Source organism: Cynoglossus semilaevis, chromosome 8, assembly GCF_000523025.1.
Source record: "Cynoglossus semilaevis isolate Cse_v1.0 chromosome 8, Cse_v1.0, whole genome shotgun sequence".
NCBI lineage: Eukaryota > Metazoa > Chordata > Actinopteri > Pleuronectiformes > Cynoglossidae > Cynoglossus > Cynoglossus semilaevis.
Window position 1 is genome coordinate 497,313 of NC_024314.1, and position 21,695 is coordinate 519,007.

The window sequence follows — 21,695 nt, forward strand, 5'->3', positions numbered from 1 at the left end:
TTGTAACAGTGTTCAGTCAAGTAATAGAGTGAGTATTATCTGCTGTGGTGAACCTGGAAGACAGCAGCCGAAAAGGAGATGAAGATACAAATGATCGAAGTGGACTCACGTGCTCCCACCTAATTACATTTTACATTTCACACGTAAACTTTACAGTCATGTTAACTAGCAACCAGATTAATACACTAGAGAATATTTATTGAGCTTATGTAAGCTGCGAGAGGTGAAAAACAAACTTTTCTAGGCTTGAAGTCCTAAAGAGTAGCCTTTACTTTTGTTGCTTCAGTTTAGGTTATGGCTTAACTTTGTATATTCTATAAAAGCAACAGCAGCGTCAAACAACGAGAACAGAACAGTAAACTTTAGTGTTGAGCCTGTGATAAAACTGATGCTTTTTTTTTTTCATTGTCAGTCCTTGTTTGTTTGATTCCAGGCCCATTCTTCATTCCGTCTTTGTTCATTCTTCACATATTCCTTTCCACATGAACGACTGCTAAAGGAATCCATTGTGCTGCCAGTTGTGCTGTTTGTACAAAGTTAACAGTGTGTGTTTGTTCTAGCTAACACGGCTAAGGTGCTGATTGACATCCTGGATGAGAACGACCACTTCCCAGTTTTCACCAGACCACTTTACATCGGAGGAGTCACGGAAGATGCCAAAACCTTCACTTCAGTCCTTCGAGTACAGGTACTGACGCAGACCATGACATTTAGGTTAAGTTAATGTTAAGGTAAACTAACGTGTTAGCGCCGCAAAAAGTGGTTTAGCAGAACTTCAAAACTAGGCTACAACAGAGCTAGGCTAAAGCTATGCTAAAATATAGTTAAAGCAGAAATATGTTAATAAATCACCATTGCTAAAATATATAAAAGCTGAAATTAGGTTAATCCAAAATGTGTACTTTAGACATTGTTTTATGCTAGTTGCACATATAAACCCTGCTTAGACAAAGTATTAGCAAACCAAAAGTAAACTTTCCTAGCTGTGGGCTACATAAATGTAGCCGGACTTGTTGTAGTATCTCAGTAGATGTCATTTCTATCTAAAATCCTACAGCATTTAGTGTTAGGTCTAAATTAATAATGTGAATAATTTTGAATACACGCAGTGGCCAGTCTTATTGAAAGCTTAGTGTTTATTTCATTTGAAAAAATATATGACTGTACATAAGGGCAGACACTTCTTATTAGATACTCTGTCTGTTTGTTGTCACTTTTTACATAATTCTTTAGTATCATTTTGGTTCAGGTTTACATGGAAGTTATGTAATTATTCACTTCTAACTGACCTTAGCCCCACCCTTGTTTCTTTGGTAACTAGGGAGATGACAGTCTGACTCCAAACATTCGATAAAATGTCAGTGAAAAGACGGTGAAAATAAAAGAATCAGCATTGACAAATCTTTTTACCAAAGGCAAACCATTTAAAATTAACATCCAATGTTGAAATATATTTAATCCCCTAGTAGCTGCAGTTGCTTTGTGTACATGTAAACACTGTAAATTTACAACACAAACAGTTCCGTAGCACGTTCTGTTGAAACCATGTCTTCCTCGACTAATTAAAAGACCCTGCTTCTTCTTCCCTTAACATGAAAGTTGGAGGAGCGACTGTAAACAAACTTGAGGCACCTCTTATTTATTTATGATACTTTTACAGGCCGAGAGAGGGAGTCAGGGAGTGTGTCTTTTCAGCCTCTCCTCTGAGAAATAATGATGTGTTTTAATGAGCTGGGATGCCGCGAGAGATTGGGGCGCTGTCGCAGGCGATGCTTTTTAATATTTCACTGCCGTTCCTCAGATCCTTCTTAGATATTCTTGTTTCATTAGATCATACACGGTGAGTGACAATGATGAGCGTGCAACTACAGACAGATTCAAATCACTAGGGTTGTGAAGATCATTTTTTTTCTAAAACTTCTCATGTAAAGTAGGTATATGGATTTTGTTTGTTTGTTCCGATCTGTTTTTATTCCTTGACTGCTTTGGATACTTTATCACTCTGACACAAACAATAGATAGGCTGCAAATAAGCTCAGTGACTAAAGGGTGAAGTAAAATATCTGCAGGTTGTAGAGAAAAAAACTTTACAGAGGAAGGAAGGGATTATGAACGGGATTCACGAGAGAATAAAAAGAAATTCTGCATCGGCGTTCTACAGAATAACTGCCAGACAAAGATTAGAGCAACTTACATGAATATAACATTAGGGGAAAACATGAGGGAGCTTGGGAAATTTAAAACTTAAGGGTGTTTTTAAATGAATCACTTCTGTCACATTTGGTGACCAGGGTTAGGTTTTTAAGTGTAGTGATTCACTTTTATCAAGTAAAGTCCTGCAATTTGTTTTCGAAATGTTTTGCATCCACAGCCTTTGGAACAGTTTTGCATTTAATCCTTTATTCAGATCTGTAATTAAAACTATTATGATTACATGATCAACAGAAATCAATTCCTATTATCATAAAGACAATGCCAGGGCTTGGGTGTTGTGTGTGTGTAATGCCAACATTGGTGGATAATGGTGTAATTATGAAACAATGGAAATGATGTGGCACTGTAACGATAATGATGATCATAATAACTGAGCTGTTATTTTCACATTTTTCAGGCTCTGGACAGGGACACCGGCAACTACAGTGCAATGATGTACCGGTTGATAATTGTGCCTCCTGCAGGGAAAGCGACAAGAGATGGCAAAGTGGGCTTCATCCGTACAGCGGCGTGGTCAAGACGGCAATAATGTACCGCAACATGAGGAGGTCGTATTTTAAGTTCGAGGTGGTTGCTACAGACGACTACGGCCGAGGTCATAGCAGCAAAGCAGAAATTGTGGTGCGTTTGCCAAACGTTGTAACACCTTTGTTTTCAAATTTATAGTAATTTTCTTCTTATCTTAGAGTGGTACATTTTCTGATCTGAGTTCTCACAACAGTGTGACACAAAAGTTAGGACAGAGCTCGGTCATTCCACTCGACTTTGTATGTTACGCAGGTGTCAGTTGTGAACCAGCTGGACATGCAGGTGGTTGTATCAAATGTCCCTCCAACATATGTGGACCAAAACAAAGACAAGCTCCTCAGGTGAGTGTGAATAAATACATTTGATATGGCATTGATCAGGTTCTGATAGTAAATATTTAATATTGAAATATTTATTATATTTATTTAACAAATGTCATATTCAAAAATATCTCAATTAATGCCTTAAATACTGATTTTTTTTTTCCAGTTTTAGCAAATGTAATTGAGTCTTTTGTCTAATAGGCACAAACACAAAGGTCTAATGGGGCTACTTTAGAATGCTGTACTCTTAAGTACTGTGCATAGTACTGCAATACTTTTGAATATCAGACTGAAAAATGACAACCAGCAAAAAAAGGCATGAAAAATAAATTATATATAAATGTCCACATTCCAAAGGGCAGAAATGTTCCTGTCAGAAGTGGCCCCTGGTCAAACATTTTTTAATATTGATCGGGGGTCACCAACTATTTGTCAGGTCAGAAATTTTCAGGACAGACACCATGGGCGCTGGACTCTCGAATAAAAAAGGAAATAAAAATCACATTTTTTTTCGAACTTATTATTTATTTATTTTGGAATCCAGATTTAGCCCGCAGGCCACCAGTTGATTATCACTGATGTAGAATCTGTCTGTGAAGCAACATTTGTGTGCAAAATCTTGGTAACATTTATTTAATGCGGATAAATGAGTGTATTTGAAAGTATAAAAGCTGGTAGGAGCTGGGATAAGATTTAAGTTTTAGCTCAAAGCTAATTGAGCTCAACTACTAGTTTTGCTAGATATCAAACGCAGAAGTATTTATCACTCATCTTAAATCAGTCTTCAGGTAATTATAACATCATCATTCTGGCAAAGGCACTAAATTAAATTAAAGATATTTTGTATTATTTTTGTACTAGTGAAACAAAGTACTGTTTGTGCCTCGCCTGTTTAGTCAAAAACCAAACTCTAAAAAAGGCCGATAACAGGGATAAGAAAAACCGTTAAGGCAGACTGGGAGTTGAACTGTGGACCTGCTGCTTGGGGCATGTGCGCGAATGGAGTTATCTCCCTCCACATTGTGGCGCCAATGTTTATTTTATTTATTTGGAGAAACATGCGCTATAAATATTTAATATAAAATGCATTATTCATTTAAGGCTACAATTTCACTGTCAGCCAGCTCTGAGACCCCCATACCTGCAAACATGGCGCGATACCATAACTGAGTCGCCTGCACCTGCTGCATTTTCATGTCCCACACATACAGTATTATACCACAATAAATCTACTGTTTTTTTTAAATAAAATGGTATGTCCTCATGGGTATTCCTTTTTGTCTCCTTCACAGACACAGTTATGAAATAAAAACTGCACCAGGGCGAGTTAAAGGTTCTAGGAGAAATTTCACTTCGTCTTTATGTAAAAAAACAAAAAAAACAAAAATAGTAAGGTTAATGTTCCCAACCTTATCCTTCAGGTTCCAGTTCACTTTTGTACACTGTGTTAAGTTCCCAGGTGTTAAAAGTGTGTTTGTGCTGCTATGTCCTTATTGTTGTGTTACAATAACGCGATCATGCTCCTTCGTTCGTTATCCTCAGCATTTTGGAACGCTACGTTCAGGATCAGATACCAGGAGCGAAGGTTATCATGGAAGCCATTACCCCCCATCGCCACGGTGAGGGAATGGACCAGGAAGACTACGGAAAATCCGACGTCATGATCTACGCTATTGACCCTCTGACAAACAGGGCTGTTTCAAGACAGGAACTCTTCAAGTAAGACGAATACCCAGAAATGTACAGTACGTGGTAGTGAAGGTCAGAGTGTGTAATACCAAGTATTTCATCTTCATAATGGTCCCCCCTTTCACTCAACTATTCATTTTAGTTGTTTTTATATGTTGTGCTGATCCTTGCCACTAGTTGGTGTGGGAGGTTCTGGGAGATTCCTTGTTGTCCTAGCGCCAGTTCAAAGAATGTGACCTGCCTGATGAGAGATTCAGTCGAGGAGGTCAATGGTGAAAACTCACAGAAGTATAAAATGCTTTATATACAGGAGTGTTTCAAGGTCAACACAGGAAAAAAAAAGAGGAAAAATAGCTACTGCAGGATCTACAGATTTGAAGGATGGGAAGTATAGAAGTGCTTAACCTCCAGCTTCAGTTTGTTATGTTGTTTTTCTTTTATCAAATTCAGGCAACCGCTTTTGAATTCCAGGCGACCTCAAGGTTAAAAAAGTCATTTACGTTTGAGTCGTCTTTCACTCTATGGTCACATCTTAGCCCACCCTTAACAACTACAACCCCTGGCAAACATTGTGGAATCACCAGTCGCAGAGGATGTCCATTCAGTTATTTAATTTTGTAGAGAAAAAGCAGATCACAGACATGACATGAAACTAAAGTAATTTCAAATGGCAACTTTAAAAAAAAAACGAAATCCAGAAAAAAGATGTTGTAGTCAGTAACAGTTACTTTTTTAAGACCAAGCAGAAGGAAAAAAATATGCAATCATTCAATTCTAAGGAAGAAATGATGGAATCATGAAAAAAAACAACAACAAAAGAACACTTCAACACACCACTAGTACTTTGTTGCACCACCTCTGGCTTTTGTGACAGCTCACGGTCTCAGAGGCATGGACTTAATGAGGGACAAACCATACTCTTCATCAATCTGGCTCCAACTTTCCACAGATTTTCAGTTGGATTGAGGTCTGGACTATTTGCAGGCCATGACATTGACCTTATGTGTCTTTCTTCAAGGAAAGTTTTCACAGTTTTTGCTCTATGGCAAGATGCGTTGTCATCCTGAAAAATGATTTCATCATCCCCAAACGCCCTTTCAGTTGATGTCCAAAATATTAACGTAAACTTGTGCGTTTATTGAAGATGTAATGACAGCCTTCTCCTCGGTGCCTTTAGCTGACATGCAGCCCCATTTCATCAATGACAAATTTGCGTGTTTTCTTCAGGCAGGTCGTCTTCATAAATCTCATTGGAGCGGCTCCAAACAAATGTTCCAGCATCTACTTGGTCTAAAAAACTAACTGGTGATTCCATCAATTTTGCCAGAGGTTGTATCATGAGAACGTCCATTACCAATACCTTTGCTGTTACTGCAGCTTCATGAGAACGTCCAATACCAATACCTTTGCTGTTACTGCAGCTTTTCCATAATACCTTTATGTACAACACTGGTACACTAAGTTTAAGTCATTAGGAATCCCCTCTCTGACCAAGATTCTCTACACTTCTGTTTTTTGGTCACACTCACTGTTGTTTTTTGTTTTTTTTCACCTGCAGATCACCTGCACTTCCGATTCACTTTTATTCCTCCATCTTTCAAATCTGGCTGTTGTTTACTCCACGTTGTTTTTCCCATCCATCAGCTCCTGCTTCTGCCATCACCGCACTTTCTACTCACTAACTTGTTTTTTTTTTTTTTTCCCCTTAATATTCTTTCCCGATTCGAATCCGCTGTACATCCTGCCCCACGCAGACTACAGCAGTTACAAATGATTTTCCTATCCTTTCCTGTCTCCCACTCATAATAAACCAGTACCGTTGCCTCTACCAGCACTCTCTGTGCCATTCACCTCTTCTCACCTTAGTCCCCTATTTTTTATTCACGACCATCAGTTGGTCTACATTCATCTCTTGGCCTCATATTTATCAGCAGCTCCACACTCTCGCTTCCTTTTTTACCAACATTCCCTCAAAGGTCTGCTCTCATGACATCCAACGTGAGGTGTGAATGCATTCAGAATGTTTACATCGGACTTTCAATTTTCAGGCTTCAAGCACAACCCGTCTGACAAGCTATTCGCTTTCGGAGCACTTCACATCCCCACTGTTCTTTCCGGATTACCCACGAACCAGTCCTTTTCCAATATACCGTGGTAGAACAGCTTGAATCCAGCCTTGACACACGTGCCTTGATCATCAGGCGTTGAGTGCTTGGAGTGCACACGATGTTGACATACAGTATTTTAAAAACAGTGGTCCCCGACTAGTAGCACCGTGGCGATTGTTGGAGGATCGTTACATTTTCAAAATAAAACATCTTTTAGACCAGGACCTAAAATTGAACATGGGCAGCCGGGTCAAGGTCAGATAGATGGAGCATTGGGGTGAACTTAGATAAATGACATGTAAAAGTCAGGCAGAAAGGCTGAAATGCTTTTATCATTTTCTACGCCAAATGTGAGTATTGCAGAGAAAAAGCAGAGGTGTAATGATAATATAAATAAATTATATAATTTGGAAAAGTTTGGCGGGCCGGATTTAAAAGCCGAACGGGCCACATCCAGCCCCCGGGCCTTAGTTTGCCCATGTCTGTTTTAGACTTAGTTTTGGAGTCTGGATGACATATTATTTTGAAATATTGCCAGATTATCTTTGAATCAGAAAAGTTAATTAATATGACTGGATTCTCTTTGATTGAAGTAAAAATGAAGTACATTTTTCATTGTGACCTACGGACTAAGGGTTGGGGATTGCTTCAAACCATCTAAACGTCCCGGGGAACCAGGGAATACTGGTGGCCTGATATGTGTCCAGAGTCTTCCAGTGTAGAATCAGAATGATTTCACCTCCATCTGTCTGTCTTTCAATGTAGAATCAGAATGATTTCACCTCCATATCTGAACATCACCATTTCCCTTATTAATATCATTTGATTAATTGTGCGTTTGCTTTTCTTTTTTAAGGTTCCTTGATGGTAAATTGTTAGACATCAACAAAGAATTCCAGCCCTTCCTTCCTCCCGGCGGACGCATCCTAGAAATCAGAACCCCGGAACTGGTGACGAGTGTGAAGAAAGCTGTACAGTCTGTAGGCTACACAGAGGGGGCGCTGTTGGCTCTGGCAGTAATCATCATCATCTGCGCTGTCCCTGCCATTCTGATTGTTATTATCACCTACAGAAAGTAAGTGGGAACTTTGAATGGCTTGTAATTCAGGAATGAATCTGATAGGGTTTAATATTTATCAATTTGACACTTCTTCCTAAACATGAATATAGCAGCGCCCTGACTAATGCCTATATATTTACACCGTTTCTTTGTGTACTGATCCGTACGTGATTTCCCCATCCAACTAAATTATGTTTAAATTAGATTTTTCGATGGCTAATTATGTCTTTGAGTTGGCAAAATGTGGAAAAGCCTCACTTACTTTTAAAATCCCTCTCACAAAATAGATTGTTGGCTACACAAAAGAAAATCATTTTCTGCCAGAGTTCTCCCGAGCATCAGTGTTTTACTCTTTAAAGAGAGACCCTGATTCCGAGAACATTAATTTAAAAAAAACAACACAAAAATATAGCATTTTTATTTGAAATGTGGTGATTGAGGATTAAATCAGGCAACAAGACATTTTATTTGACATTTGTTCATTGAGGATTAAATCAGGCAACAAGACATGAAGATCCAAAGAATTCTTTTCAAATTTGTATAATGTTATCCCCTGTGGTTATCAGATGTTTAGGTGCGTTACCATTTGTCATGATGTGTGTTAGACCAGGCTTCTCATTTCTTATGCCATCAGACTCACACAATGGCTTTAGACACACAATTAAAATGCATTAGTTTGGAGGACAAATTCTCACTTGGCTCGAAAAGAGAGAGAGACAAAGGATGGATTGAGGTATAAAGAAAGGGCGACAGAGAAAGCAATCAGACCTAACAATTAGTATTCGCTTTCGTTAAAAGGATTGCGATTAAAGTCGGACATGTGATTCAGCTGGTCAGATCCAGTGAGGTCAGGTGTGATTTGTAGAAGGAATAATCACTAATCTTTCTTTTCTCTCCTCATCCTGTCGTCTGCTGCGTCCACCGTTTAAAACCAGGTTCAAAGAGTGAGTACCGCTTTCATTTTCCTTTACTGAAATGTTAATGCAGTGTCTGCTTTAAGCACCGTTCATTGTGATTGATTTAATGAGCACAGTCGGTGAGGCAGAAACAACAGCAGATGATCATGTATACCAATGACTAACTGATCGCTTGATGTCTGTCGTTTTTATCGCTTTTTAAGGTAGTAAGCAGAACAGCTTCAAAGTCTTAAAAGTCTAATTGGAAAAAAATCCTGGGAATCCATTATCAAACTTGACCAACTTACTTAGTGTGACCTGAATTTAAAGTTTCCCAAACTTTTCTTTTGAAAAATACGCTTATTCTCACCTAAATAAAGGAAATGAAATAAATAAACAGTATTTTTTTTCCACTGTTGTACAATCTAAAAAATACCAATAAATAAAATAATTTGACCTTGCAATGACTTTGTGGTCATCCCAAAAGGTCCCATGCCCCCCACTTTGGGAACCTCTGAGTTAAACAACTGTCGTAAGTCATAACATGAGCACTCTCGAGCAAGATTCAGACTATAAACACATGCGCGTATATGTGGACCATCTGGGCTTAAGTCTGTGGTGAATTTGTTTTTTTCTTCAAATTCCAAACTGCCTTCAAAGACTTCTGTGTCCTTACTTTGAACCTTTTGAAAACACACGTGGATTCATATTTGAACCGCAGTCGGTTGGGCTAACTGCATTTTTTTTTTTTTTTTTCTTCCCCCTCCGCTCTGACCAGACGCCAGGCGGAATGTGCCAAAACGGCTCGCATCCAGATGGCACTGCCAACAGGCAAACCTGGAGGAGGCACCGCCAACAACCTGTACGAGGAGCTGGGTGACAACGCCATGTAAGTGAAGTGTAACACCAGCAATGACACAGATGAGCCCAAGCAGATGCTTTTCCTGGTCCGACGGCGTGTTTACACCTCGACACACTCCGATGATGTGGCATCTCTCACAGTGCTTTGTTTTTATGAAGGGAAAACAAAAAATGCCACTGAATATTTTAGGGGAATGTTTCTTGGATGCGATTTCAAGCGTTTTACCGTAATCCGCCGTCGTCTGTATTTAATTTTTCTTTACTTTACTTACACACATTTTATTCTTACTGTTTGGGGGTTTAAATATAAGCCTATCTCCCTCTGCTTCTCTGGGAAAATACTTCAAATCTGAATATTTGTAGTGGTGGGAAAATTAGTTTGATTTTGCTTTGCTTTTATTTTTAACTAAAGTGGAAACCCAAGCTAATTATCACAGAACACCGCACATTTAGAGAGGTTTCAAACCAAGTAAGACAGTTGTTGTACTTTGAAAAAGGGCCCATAATTATATTGAAAACATTGTGAAACATTTTTTAAGGTGGTCAGCTTTGACAACCTTTATCATCGTCAAGCACAAAGCTGTGTTTTCACATCAGAGCACAAACCAAATTTTTAGCCAAACATAAAAAGAAGCCTGTTAAAATAATTGGAGCTATCCAACTGCTCTGATTTTTTTTTTTTTTTTATACCAAAAACTGAAAGCACATTTGAAACAAACTTGATTTCAAACCCTGGATGAGATAATGAGGCAGGCCCTGACCTGTTTTGTAAAGGCATGTTTTAGAATTTGACAAAGACAATTTTCTCAGATAGAAACATCGCTCACAAACGTGTTTAGACTTAGATGGAATAGGTTCGTTATTTGCATAGTTAGAGCTGTCAAAGAAAAGTAAACAGATATGATCCCTTTTCAAAATAAAATACCATGCAAAAGAAAAGAAAGAAAATCTAAATAAAAAAAAACCAAACTTTACCAAACAATCCACAGCCCCTGTACTGGACCCCGAGCCACTGGTTGTGAACCCATGTACTAAACTTTTATTTAGTACTGTCTATGAATGTTACCATTTTTTCTCCTCCATCAGCTGCTGTGTCTGGTTTTTTTTTTTTTTCAAACAAATCTCTTGCTTCATTTTTTTTTTTCCCTTTCCGACGCCATCAGCTGTGATTTGTGTCAGTCTGGTTCGACATGTCTCATGTGACCGACTGTGCGGAAACTAAGCATTTCCTTTCATTTCGGGAGGGTTCACGGCAACACGCGCGGGCACGCTATGACTCACTCGGCGCCAAGTGCAGATATTGCAGTTGTAATTTCTCAATGGTGTGTTGGAAGAAAGTTGAGGGGAAACTCTTTATCAGCATTACATGCATGGCTGGCTCCCGGTCTGTCCTTGATACGCCTTCTCACTCCATTAACATTAGAGCAATTAATATGCAAGATGGTAGGAGCTATCTCCGAACGACGACATGTGATTTTCAAGTGTGTGTTTGTGTGTGTGCGCTACCCTGGAGAGGTGGGAAATGGTTTTCTAAGGAATGTGCATGGGAATTAACTTGGATATGAGGTAATTGAAACAAATGCAGCCTGTAATTTATAAAGACCACTCTGGGCGGTAATTCATTCTATTGATAAGCTGGTTTATTGTGGAGGAGAGTTGTTTTTTTAGGAGGTTGGAAGATGCATTTAGTATTTTCTTTTTTGTGTCTGTGTGCAAGTGTGTGTTGCCTGTTTTGTCACGACAGTTTTAGAGGCACTCACAAACGCCAAAAGATGGTGAAAGTTTACACTTTCCTGGTGAAGTTCACTCAGCTCACTGTTGTGGAGAATGGTTTACTTCGACGTCTGTGTGTTCTTTTATTTTTACTGATGATAATTCTTTACAGACCCAGGTTTAGTCATGTTAAAAATGGTAAATAGATGAAAAATAGAGTATTGTTATTCATACAAACCTTAACCAGAGACTTTTTAAAAAAGTCGAAACGTGATTTTGCACATGTTCCCCGTTGGACTTATCAGGAGGAACATATGTTAGCGGTCTATATTTTCCACATAGAGATAAATACATTTTTTTCTCTAATCTGAATCTCATATTCATTTGAAGCTCACAGCCCGTAATAGTGCTACATGGACATGTTGGTGTTTTAATCTTTTTATTATTATTATTTTATTGTCACTGGAAGTGAAAAGACTGTTTGGGTTAATTCCAGTTTGCATTCGTATTCAGCTGTATTTGAAACTGGTGTTTTCTGCCTTAATAATGTTGAAAATATGAAGGTATACTTATGTTAATGATTATGTTACATACAGCATACTCATTTATAGATTCGACACCATTCAGAGTTACATACAGCATACTCATTTATAGATTTGGTAAATAGAAGTGTTGAACATTTAGACAATGGTCAGAATAATTTATATTAAAATGTCAGATGAGTAGATGACATTGGTTCAGACGTCAGTTGTCAGTTGTCATTGGTCAGAGATCCTGCTGCAGTACTTACATATACTATACGTACATACATACTCATATATTTCCTGGATGGTCTGGACTGTGGCTTCAAATGAACCCAAAAAACTGAGACAGCCTGAAGCGGTACAAGTTCTTAAACTTTGCAACAGGATGTATCTCTCACCACAGTGAACAGTAAAGGCTAACAAACAACCCAAAACCAAGAAAGTAAATAAACTTTATTTTCTTACACGGGACTTTTATTTTGAAAATATCATTTAAAGATTAGAAAGCTGTCAGATCTCTTTGTTTAAATCCTGTCATCTTTTGATGAAAAAAAAATATCATGTAATATAATAATAATAGTAATAATAATAATGAGAACTACCCCAAAAGTTTTGACCTATGGTATAAAAGTATAACTTTATTGTGATTTTAATGTATCTTTGATGCAAGCTGGTGAATGCCATCATTTTCACTGTTTTTTCTGTCATTTCTTCACTTCCTCTCTAACTCTCCTGACTGACAGACAAAAGTGAGTAAAAACACTGACAATTTCCTGTCTGTGAGTCTTTAGTGAAAGCTGAAATAGATCCCTAACATTGTTTTCCTGGTTTTTGCCTACGTTAGAACTTAGTGGTACTGTGTGTGTGTGTGTGTTTGTGGAACGAGACTTCCCGTACCTCTGTAGGTCAGACTGTGGATGCTGGTTTTGTTTTGTTGTTCGTGCTCCCAGCAGTGATGAATGAGTATGCTGCTGAGGTTACTGTGATTTAGCATAAATGCGGCGTGAAGTTCTCAGAGTCCGCAGAGTTTTGTCAAAGTCAGGACTTGAGGTAGCGCTGATTTAACACACTTCTGCCCCGAAACAAGGGTAGAAGCATACGTTAAAGCCAAGTGTGAGCTAAGGTTTGCTGTCAACACGTAATAGCACATCATTTTTGTCTCCTTCTTGAACGTGTCCACATTTATCTGTTGTCACAGATTAGATGGTTTGTAGCAAAGCGTCCTTAGGAATTGTGCTGTATATTAGAGCTGTTTGTGTTCCTTGTATTTTTTTCAGCTCTCCTTGGTTTGTTCCACTGTTTATCGCGTTAGACGTTAAAATCATGATACACATTAAAGCCTGTTTGGGAGCTTCTCTATAAAATCTCTACTTATCCCCCCTTTACTGTGAGTTAAAATTGTTATTGCTCAACCCTTTTAGCAATAAACAGCGAAGTAATGGCTCTCGATCGACTACATTTTATAATTTTTATTAATACAAAAATGGCTGTTGTTTGTGGTGACACCATCTGATCTGATCAGGCTCCAAGTACTAAACAGAACACCACCACCAACCCCCCCAGGCTTCTCTACCCTGGACTAAAGGCTGACTGTGTTCTTTTATGACCAGTCTGCTCTGTTTGTCTTGTTTGATTCACACTGTTGGTGAAATTGAATTTACTTCGTGATAGAGATTGATTTGTGTCCCATCTCCCCATTTCTTTATAATAGGTTACTTTAGTCCTCTAGTACTGTGATGCAGGGGTCCCCAACCCCTGGTTTGGGGACTGGTGTCAGTCCGTAGGTCATTTGGTACAGGGCCAAAGAAGAATCCAGTCATATCCCTTTACTCAAAGATAATCTGACAATGTTTCAGACGCTGATACTAACAGAATGAAGTCTAAAAGATGTTTTATTTTGGAAATGTAATGATCCTTTAACGGTTCGCAGTAACGGCTGATACCAGGCGACTGGTCCTTGGTACAGTAAAGGTCGGGTTCGCAGTAACGCCTGATACCAGCCGACTGGTCCTTGGTACAGTAAAGGTCGGGGACCGCTGCTGTAATGTAGTGAGTTGTGCTTGGTAGAATGAGCGTAACGTAGTTAAAAATGTATTTGTTTTACTGTATCAGGTCTTAAATTTAGATTTTAATTTACTGATCGATGCTTTCAAACAAAGTCCTTTTTTTTTTGCATTTTTGTTGAAAGTAAATCTAATAATGTTTTATTTAATTTTTGCAAGACTTTGTGTAAACCTTGTCACAAACCCTTTCAAGCATATTTTCAACCTCTTCATTTTACCATTTTGTGCATCGGTTCTTTCGAACATTCATTTAAATTTCAGTCAGTCTCCATCTGTCTTGTTTCTCCTTTGGTTGAAATGAAGCAGTGAGGTGTAAGCATCTCTCTGATTCATTTTCTTTTTCCATCATTCCTCATCTGTGATTTTTTTTTTCTTTTCCCCCCCTTCTCTTCCCTTCTTTTCCTTTCTTCCACGTATCACCGCTTTCATTCACAGTTGTGGAAGTAGCAGCAGTGTGATTGAAAGTGATGGCCAGTGTCTGATCTCTGATTTCGCCACCCGTGCAATCGCTGCCCATCAGCAGTGTGTGGCAAACGGAGGCGTGCTCAACAATCTGCCCAAGTCTGAGTCCAACATCACTTTCCTCTCTGATGAAAACCCACTGACTATCAGGAATCCCATCTACCACGAGGACGGGACACTGAGCAGTCCGGAGACGAATGGAAAAATCCAAAGAAGAAGAGACCTTCTGGGAAACTGTTCTCCCTCCAGGAAAGGTCTTCAGGATGCCTGGCTGAGGCTCAGCACCCCCGGTGGCGATATTGGACTTTGCGGGTCCAGTGACAGAGACAGATGGGGCTCTGTAGGTGGACACAGCTGGACTCTCCCGTCACGATTACATCGGAAAGAAATGTACGACGCTTTCAGACGAAGAGTGGTCATGGATCCAGTGCAGTGGGAGCTGGAGCTTTTCAAGGCCGATTTTAAAGAGAGCAAAGATGCCGCTTTGGATTCAGGATTCGACCATGCAGACGCAGTGGGCTTTCCAGATCTGGAACCAAAGCTGACAGTTAAGGAACAGGCCCGACAGTTTGAGCAACAGGCCCTGCAGGAAATGTATCAAAGACAAAACAGAGGTTCTCGCGGCTCTTTGTCACCTGATTTCCTGCTTTCTGTTTTTCCCGAGATTTCCCAACCCTATAAGCAGAGTCCCGTCCATAACGTCCTAGTTACCCCGGCCAAAGAGGGTCCTCCGAGTATCATTGTGACCCACAGCGACGGAGCTACCCCTCCCCCGAGCTACAAGCCGACTCCTCCAGTGCTTCGTCGTTTTGGCGGTAATTTAACCAGTGTTCAGACTGGAGAGGACACACTCCAGGTCCATTTAGAGATAATCCCTGACCCTCCTTCAAGTCCAGCACCACCTCCTCCACCACCTCTCACCGCTGCACCTTCTCCTCCTTCATCTCCTCAACCACGTCCCTTATTGTCCCCTCCACCTCCACCTCCTCTTCCTCCACCTGTCTCCACCTCTCAATCTGAAGACACAGAGAACCTGGCCGTTCCTCCTCCTCCTCCTCCTCCACCACCACTTCCCCCACCACCTCCGCCTTTATCCCCCTCCTTCATGCGTCCGTCCACCTTCGTGCTCCCATCTCTGTCCGAGGTGCCGGCTCTGCGGCCCGTGTCCTTGCGGCCCCCGCCGCCTCCCCGCCCGAAGGAAGCGGAACCGCAGCAAAAGGAGTTGAAAGGGATCCTGAAGAACATCCAGAACATCGCGGAAATTGAGAAGTCAGTGGCCAACATGTTCAGTCAAATAGATCAGAAACAGATCCCGCTCAAGAAGGTCATGAAGAGTCAGGCGTCTGTGGAGTCTCTGGATTCTCTCGCCTCTTTAGACGCAGTAACGCCAGCAGGGGGTGGAGGTGGAACAGGCGCAGGATCTTCTCCTCCAGCGCCACAGATTCAGCCCAACCAAAATATGAACTCCATTGTGGAGGAACTAGAGAAAAAATTTCCCTCCCAGTCGACAATGTTCTAGAACAAGCCTTTCTGATATGGAAATCTGTTGACGTAGCTGGGTTTTCTGTAGCGCCGTCAAGGGACTGGTGCTTAAAATATCTCAGGGATGATTCTTTTTTTTTTCTACCGAGACGCAAAAAGAATGGAATCTGATTTGAACTCTACAATTTGAATGCTACATGACAACCTGAAAAAGAAGCTAAAAACCATCACATCTTTATTGGCTTTGTGAATATACAAAAAAAAAACATTTTAATGACTAATTTTTTACTTTACTGTCATTAGGAATAGGAGGAGAAAATTATGTTTATACTTCCCATCTTGTTGGCAATCCTGGGCGTTGAATACTTAGCTTGCCAGGTTTTTTTTCCAGAGCGGTGCCTGTCATGGTTGACTTCATGATCACAGTTGCAATGGTTGCCAGCATCGTCTGCTGCCTTCCTTCTGTCTTCCTGTTCAAACTTCTGTCCCGCCTCAGTTGGTTGGTGTGTTTTCTGCAGCAAACAAATCACAAACAAACGTACTGCTCTTTCTCCCTGTCTCTCTGCATTTTTTTCTTTTTTTCTTTTGTGAGTGTGTGTGTTTTATTACTCCCTTTTATCAGTATTATTTCTATGTTCTTGTTTTTCTTATGTATGTATTCTCTCCCCATATCCATGCCACCCACACTTTAATTAAATATTATTCCCAAAACTCGATATGTGGGTAATAAAGTACCTGCAAATGAAGATACCACTGTTGAATTTTCATCATGGCTTTGTTTACATCAGGGGTGTCAAACTCATTTTGGTTCAAGGGCCGCATACAAACGAATTAGATGTCAAGTGGGCTGGACCGGAACAATCATATAATAATTAACTGAATATGACAATAAGTACATTTTTCTCTCGTTGTTTTCATTCATGTATTTTAGTACATGTATTTTAGATATTAATTATTTATTCAGGTTTAATGAAATATAATTTTACAAAGATTATTTTTTTGTTTTTTTTAATTCATCAAGCGGGCCAGATTGAACACCTTAGCGGGCCCGTTTTGGCCCGCAAGCCCTATGTTTGACACCCCTGGTTTACATACTGTATTTTGCTCCAGAGTGTAAGTTGCACTAGTTAATAATGCATAATGAAAAAGCAAAAAAGGGTTAGGGCGAAAATAACGAACATGTAAATTTTCAGTGGTACAGGAGTAGCAGATACTGGTACACAAGCCTAGAGTGCCCTCTGGCGGCTGTCACTGAGAAAATAACAAATGTGAACTTATGTATTTTAACAACTCTGCAAAATACGCAAATAACGTTAGCCTATTATCTGGTAATATTCTGTTTACTCCACAAAAGGCCAAAGCCTTTAGTTTTTGTCAGGTGTGGAGGCACTCAAGGAAACTCCATAACAGAAACAAAAAAATAGGATTAACTCCCACAGCAGCTGTGAAATCCTGCAGTTCTAATTGGTGCGATGTGTTCTAGTTAACTTTTTTGTGTGGATCCTGTCATTAACATTTCACACCCTGGAGGAGCGATTGTCCTCCAAGCCATCAAACAAATAACCCTCAATCAGCTGCGGAGAGGGTCTTTCTTGAAGTAGTGATGTGACGTGACGTTGTTGATGGGCCCACTCACCGGCTGATTATGGCTCTGGGATAGCTCCAACACCCCGCCTCCCTCGCTGCTAAACTGCTTGATTGAAGATGCAGCGACTGTGAAAAGGAAAAATCAATTCAGAGTAGTGAGGGAACGTTGTTAAACCTGCCAGCGTGGATTTAACCGCGTCTAAAAGGAAGTTATTTGTATTTCTTTTGCAGAACGTTTTGCTGCATCGTTTCTGCAGAATTGGTGAAAGGAACACCTGCTCTTCGCTTCTCTTCGTTTTCATTTACTTGTCCAGTTCCATGTGTTTTCATCTGCAAGCTCCCTCCAGTTGATCAGATAACGCAGCATTGTGTTCTGTTCCTGGGCGACGCTGGGGTGATCGGAATGCTGACCTCATTTACTCAGATCTACCATCATTCATCACGTTACCCAGGCTTTTGTGTCCTAACCTGTAGTACTTGCTCATCACCACTAGGCAGTTGGGGTTTTTTTTTTGTCTGCTTCACATTTCCCATTCTACACAATCAAGCACAGAGCAAACTAAACATAGAAATATTATTTCCATATTTCATTATGAAGTAAATATTTGTATTCAATTACAGCGATCACATTTCTAACATTGACATTCAACAGTTTAAATATTCCTCTAACAGCCAAGACAGCCTACACTTGTTTCACTGCAGGATTGAAGTTTTTCCTGGTTACGTTTTCACTCCTATACTTTGACCTTTAATATTGAATTTACCTACTCTGTTCGTGAGAGTTTACTCCACTAACTGTTTTCACACCCTGTGAGGGAATTAGGCGAGGCTCAGCACTGTGAGTCTAGTAATTGAAAAAAAAAGGGTTTCTAGTGTCTGTATAGACCATCTTCTCAAAAAAAAAAAAAAAAAGAAAAAAGATTAGGTTTTCATTTTATTTGAGTGACCGGCAACCAAAGTGTTTTTCCCAAAAAAATCTGGCCCTGCGTCAAATGTAGGTGGTGACCCCTGTTATGGTCTAAGGATCCCCATTCCCAGGTCTGGGGACCGGTGCCGGTCTGTAGATCAATTGGTACCAGGCTGCAGAAGGACATGAGAAATGTACACAAAATGTGCTTCAGTTTTACTAAGTTACTTCATTCAGGGTCTGGGGACCGGTGCTGGTCTGTAGATCAATTGGTACCGGGCTGCAGTAGGACATGAGAAATGTACACAAAATGTACTTCAGTTTTACTAAGTTACTTCATTCAGTCTAAAAGATGTTATGTTGAAAATTGAATGATCCTTCAACATGGTGCTGGTGTGGACCGCTGGTATAAACAATTTTCTAGATTTTCTTTTTACAAGAAATCATTCCGCTATATAAGAAAATAACATTTTTGGTCCAAAATGAAGTAAGGGCTTTCTACTACAAAACCCTCCCCAAACAATTTACTAGTACACGTATCTTACCGCCCCCGTCTCTGGATCACGGCGTTACTTTCCTACAACATGTGAAATGTTTCCTGCAGCCTCCTTCAATTACAACATGTCATCTGTGCAGCAGTATGAGATGAAGGGAAGCGCACACTGTGACAAATACTGATTTATTGTTTTGGTTTCATCTTTCAGGCGAGGATACGGACAACAAGAGGTAAATGCCTTCGCCTGGTTGCATGTGACATGCATGTGTGGGTGACATCACCTTCTCACCCTCTTTTCCACCTTTTGTTTTCCTGGGGTTTTTTTTCTATCTCCTCCTGTGATGCTGGTGTAATTAAGCTAGAGCAGCATGAAATCAAAGTCTTTGTGTGAACAATTCTTCTTATCTAAATGAAGGATGTGGTGTTTGTCACTGGGTGGCGCGCAGTAAAATTTAAATCAAACGCCATAGGATTAAATAAAGTGCAGAGTTTTTAATTAAATAAAAGCAGATGTGTGAGTTAAGAGGAAATTATAAGGAAATGAATGAGAAAGAAAAATATATTGGTATTAAGAGAGAAAGCATTAAGAATCATCAAGTTATTAAGAACTTGATAGTAATTAAGCTAATGGCTAAATAAAAACATTGTTGATAATTAAAGTGGTTATTAAGCTAAATGAGCTATAAGTGAAATAAAACTTCAGGAATCACAGCATGACACTTCTTATCTGGGATAATATAATTCTGTATGTATAAATATATTTACATATTCACATATATGTATTTGTATGTATATTTACATGCATATATATTTTTCTATGTATGAGATTATGTATTTACATAAATAAATATATATGTATATATATATTTACATATATATAGTGACATGCTAGTAATTCCCATAATTATGCATCAGTCAACACAAATATAGTCTGTATATTGGTTGATCGTCTCGATGTACAGTGATCACTAAAATTCATTATAACTCTCTGAAGTGAAATTTTTAGTTTTCTTGACATTCTTTGTCACACATCTACTCCAAGAGATTTCGAACAAGCAGCACAAGCCGTTGATTTTCTGTTTCCAAAATAAAAGTACACGTCACACTGACGGAGAAGTCTTAACTTCCTGCGTTTCTCTTGTCATGCTCTGCTTTTCTTTGCCTCTAGCAGACACAACAACTTCTCCGTCCTTCCCTGCTCAGACCTGAGGTACTTTCTCATTTTCCCTTGTTTTCTGCTGAGTTCTTCTTTTGTTTCAGTAAAAAGAGCCGGAGTGAACGCAGTGCAGTGCAGTCCAGGGAGGAGGGTTTATTATTCAGTCAGAGAGTGTTGGAGGTGGACAGAAAGTGGAATTTCTGGCAGAACATGGTGGGGAACAATGTCTGGGTGCTCACGGGGCTCAGTGAGTGACAAGTAGGCAGACAGGGTCAGAGGCACAAGGGAAGTTTGAACATGGTCGCTCTGTGTAGCAGGTAATGTCGAGAGTGTGGCAGCAGTGGCTGTCATGCCGCAGTTCTAAAGCACAGAAGGTGTAAAGGTTAGCTTAGAGGTAATTTCAAACAACTGCAGAGCTGCACGTCCAGCAGAGAAGGTCAAAAAGGTCAACCTGGAGAGTAGGTGGATGGTAGGCTCATAGCCATAGATCAGCCACAGGAATTTGACCAGGTTGCATAGCAAGTCCAGTTTTGTCTTTGACTGCTTAATGTCAAAGTCAAGGTTCTAGTGATCTGAGCACTCATTGGCTGAAGGTGGAATACACTTTTGGATGTGGATGAAGATTCTCAGTCATCCAGGTCAAGGTTAAATAGTTCTCTTAGGCAACTGGACGTGAACTGAAGAAGCCTTTTGGATGAGAGGTGAAACGTCCTCTTTGAGAACATTTCATGTCCAGCTGTCTAACGGAACCTACACCTTTGGATCTTTCACCAATCACAGGGCAACCACATTTATACCAACTGAACATTTGACCTAATGATCTGACTGATCGGGCCCAAAAAAATATTAATTTATAATAGTATTACATTAAAAAATTGCTTTCAGACTTTTCTTGTAGTTTTGGTATGATTCTGCACAGAACGTAGAAATATATTCATGTTCTTGAGTGTGTAACACAGAAGACCATTGTCATATCCTTCCATGGGGCCCAAGGTTCCTGGCAGGGTCCCATCTGTGGGCTAACACAGAACAGGTTGTTTTTTTTTTTTTTTAAACAATGTTAATATCATCATTTACAATTTTTAATATTTTGGTGTTAAAATATAAAATGGGCTTTTTCTACTGATAAGACTGTACATGTAGTCCTGGGCTCCACTTTAATACTTCACAGAGCAGTTTTCAGATTGATCTGATGGCAGAGATGCAAGTGCGTTCACCATTTTAAGCAAATGTGTTCAACATCATTTTCACCTGGACTGGTTGGACAGTAAGGACTATCTGAGTTCTCTATGAGCTTGTTGCACTGTGGTGTCTTGAGGTGCTGGGATTTGTCCCTTTTGGACCACAAATCTGAGAGAGGGAGCAACACTCAGAGATTTGTGTGGATATTGTCAAGTGTCTAGTCTCAGCCACAGCTAATTTTCTTGACCTGAGTCATGATAACCTGTATATTCTGCCTATTGTGTTTTCAAACATTTGTGTCCTAATCATGTCATTTTAATCTACCAGGAATTATCAATGGAGTCTGGCATTGACCCTGGTCAGGACTACTACACTCAGGATTATTACAACTACGATCAAGGGTAAGTTTTCTCCACCTTTAAAACTCCAAAAGGTATTTTATAT

The 21,695-nt window shown here is 39.7% G+C and overlaps 2 protein-coding genes across 2 annotated transcripts in view; both read left to right on the plus strand.

Annotated features, from left to right (window-relative positions):
• LOC103381419 (protocadherin-15-like) overlaps nucleotides 1–16,838 on the plus strand; it is a 135,439-nt gene extending 118,601 nt beyond the window's left edge. Inside the window, 9 exon segments of the mRNA XM_025057291.1 lie at nucleotides 561–688; nucleotides 2,612–2,711; nucleotides 2,714–2,835; nucleotides 2,995–3,083; nucleotides 4,608–4,784; nucleotides 7,719–7,937; nucleotides 8,858–8,866; nucleotides 9,597–9,707; nucleotides 14,415–16,838. Of these exon segments, the coding sequence (XP_024913059.1) occupies nucleotides 561–688; nucleotides 2,612–2,711; nucleotides 2,714–2,835; nucleotides 2,995–3,083; nucleotides 4,608–4,784; nucleotides 7,719–7,937; nucleotides 8,858–8,866; nucleotides 9,597–9,707; nucleotides 14,415–15,960 (2,501 nt within the window). The 3' untranslated portion in view covers nucleotides 15,961–16,838.
• Nucleotides 16,839–20,148: 3,310 nt separating this feature from the next.
• LOC112487392 (uncharacterized) overlaps nucleotides 20,149–21,695 on the plus strand; it is a 7,900-nt gene continuing 6,353 nt past the window's right edge. The window contains exon 1 of the mRNA XM_025058023.1: nucleotides 20,149–21,652. Coding sequence (XP_024913791.1) covers nucleotides 21,588–21,652 — 65 coding nt within the window. The 5' untranslated portion in view covers nucleotides 20,149–21,587. The remainder of the gene's footprint in view (nucleotides 21,653–21,695) is intronic.